The 1,948-nt window shown below is 32.7% G+C and overlaps 1 protein-coding gene across 1 annotated transcript in view; it reads left to right on the forward strand.

Moving 5' to 3' along the window:
- LOC102679274 (protein bride of sevenless) overlaps positions 1-1,948 on the forward strand; it is an 8,019-nt gene that overhangs the window by 3,285 nt on the left and 2,786 nt on the right. Inside the window, exon 4 of the mRNA XM_031515058.1 lies at positions 75-587. Coding sequence (XP_031370918.1) covers positions 75-587 — 513 coding nt within the window. The remainder of the gene's footprint in view (positions 1-74; positions 588-1,948) is intronic.

The raw sequence follows: 1,948 nt of genomic DNA on the forward strand, positions 1-1,948 counted from the left end.
GGGGAAAAGCTTTTCGAAATTTGTTTTTCTTTTCTAAATTCTTCATTTATCTGTGAAGAAAAAAATCTTTGCAGATCTGGTTCCCTCGGGCTCGTACGCGGTAAGGACATCGCCGCTCGACCCGGACCTACTCCAAGACGTCTCGTCGCCGAGCGTGTTCCTCGAGGCGGCCGCCAATCACGTAACACGTTCCCCGCATTTGCTGGGTGTCGGTAAAGCGGTGCTCGAGCTCGCCCAATTGTTGCAAGATATTCGTAAGCGGAACTGTCCACGGGCGACGGCCGCGTTGTGCGCGATGCAACGCTTCAACCCGGCCTCGAGGCAGGAAATGAGGAACGCAGACGTGTACACCACGCTACGAATAAATGCGAGATCGCACTCGATCAGGTATTCGGTGGCGATGAAGAGTCAACGAGACGTGGTCGACATGGCAGCGTACAACGTGGAGCCGGTTAATATGAAGTTCAGAGTGTTGCCCGAGTCGAAGATGCCCAGGATGCCGAGATTGTGCTTGAAGAAGTACGCGAGGAACTGCGACGGATGCGCCAATTTCAAGAAAAGATTGGGACCTCGTGGCGCGAGCAAAGGTAATTTTTGTTTTCTTTGGTTGAGGGGAGGATGTATATGATGTATTTTCTTTTCTCTTTTTTATGAACGAATTTAATTCAGATGAAAAGGAAGTGTTGGAGAGAGTTTCGACAAAAATTTCAATCAAGATAATATATTGGAAGTTTTTCATCGTTTAGGAAAGAGAGAAAATTTTTAAAGCAAAAAAAAAAAAAAATGTGACGTTTGAAAGGATACCAATTTACAATATTTCTAATTATATTAATACTCGTGCACGGATTCTCAATCACTGGGATATAATCTTGTAAAAATTGCTATTATATAAAAAATTCAGATATTCCAGAAATAGTTGCAAAAAGAAGAGACTCTAATTTTCAACAAAAATTTCAATCAAAATAATACATTGGAAGTTTTTAATTGGCCAAAGACACTTAAAAAAAAATGTATATGAAAATATTTCAATTTACAATATTTCTAATTATATTAATACTCATGCATGGATTTCCAGAATATAATCTTGAAAAAATTTCAATTATATAAAAAATTCAGAAATAGTTGCAGAGAAGAGACTCTTGTTTTGAATAAAATTCTAATCAAAATAATACATTGGAAATTTCTAATTGGCCAAAGACACTTAAAAAAAAATGTATATGAAAATATATTTCAATTTACAATATTTCTAATTGTATTAATACTCATGCATGGATTTCCAGGATATAATCTTGAAAAAATTTCAATTATATAAAAAATTCAGAAATAGTTGCAAAGAGAAGAGATTCTTGTTTTGAATAAAAATTCTAATCAAAATAATACATTGGAAGTTTTTAATCGGCTAAAGAAACTTTTAAAGCAAAAAAAATGTGATGTTTGAGAAGATTCTAGAAATAGCTGCAAAAAAAAGAACTCTTCCTTTTAACAAAAATTCCAATCAAAATAATACATTGGAAGTATTTTAATCGGCCAAAGAAACTTTTAAAGTAAAAAAAAAAAATATAATGTTTGAGAAGATTCTAGAAATAGTTGCAAAATGAAGAGACTCTTCTGTTCACCAAAAAAAAATAATACATTGAAAGTTTTTAATCAGCCAAAGAAACTTTTAAAATAAAAAAAAAATGTGATGTTTGAAAAGATTCTAGAAATAGCTGCAAAAGAAAAGGACTCTGTTCTTCAACAAAAATTCCAATCAAAATAATACATTGGAAGCTTCTAATCAACCAAAGAAACTTTTAAAGCAAAAAAAAATGTAATGTTTGAGAAGATTCTAGAAATAGCTGCAAAAAAAAAGGATTTTTCTCTGTAACAAAAATTCCAATCAAAATAATACATTTTGAAGTATTTTAATATTTTAAGAAACTTCAAAAAAAAAAAAAAAAAAAAAAAA

Source organism: Apis dorsata, unplaced genomic scaffold, assembly GCF_000469605.1.
Source record: "Apis dorsata unplaced genomic scaffold, Apis dorsata 1.3 scaffold_52, whole genome shotgun sequence".
Lineage (NCBI taxonomy): Eukaryota > Metazoa > Arthropoda > Insecta > Hymenoptera > Apidae > Apis > Apis dorsata.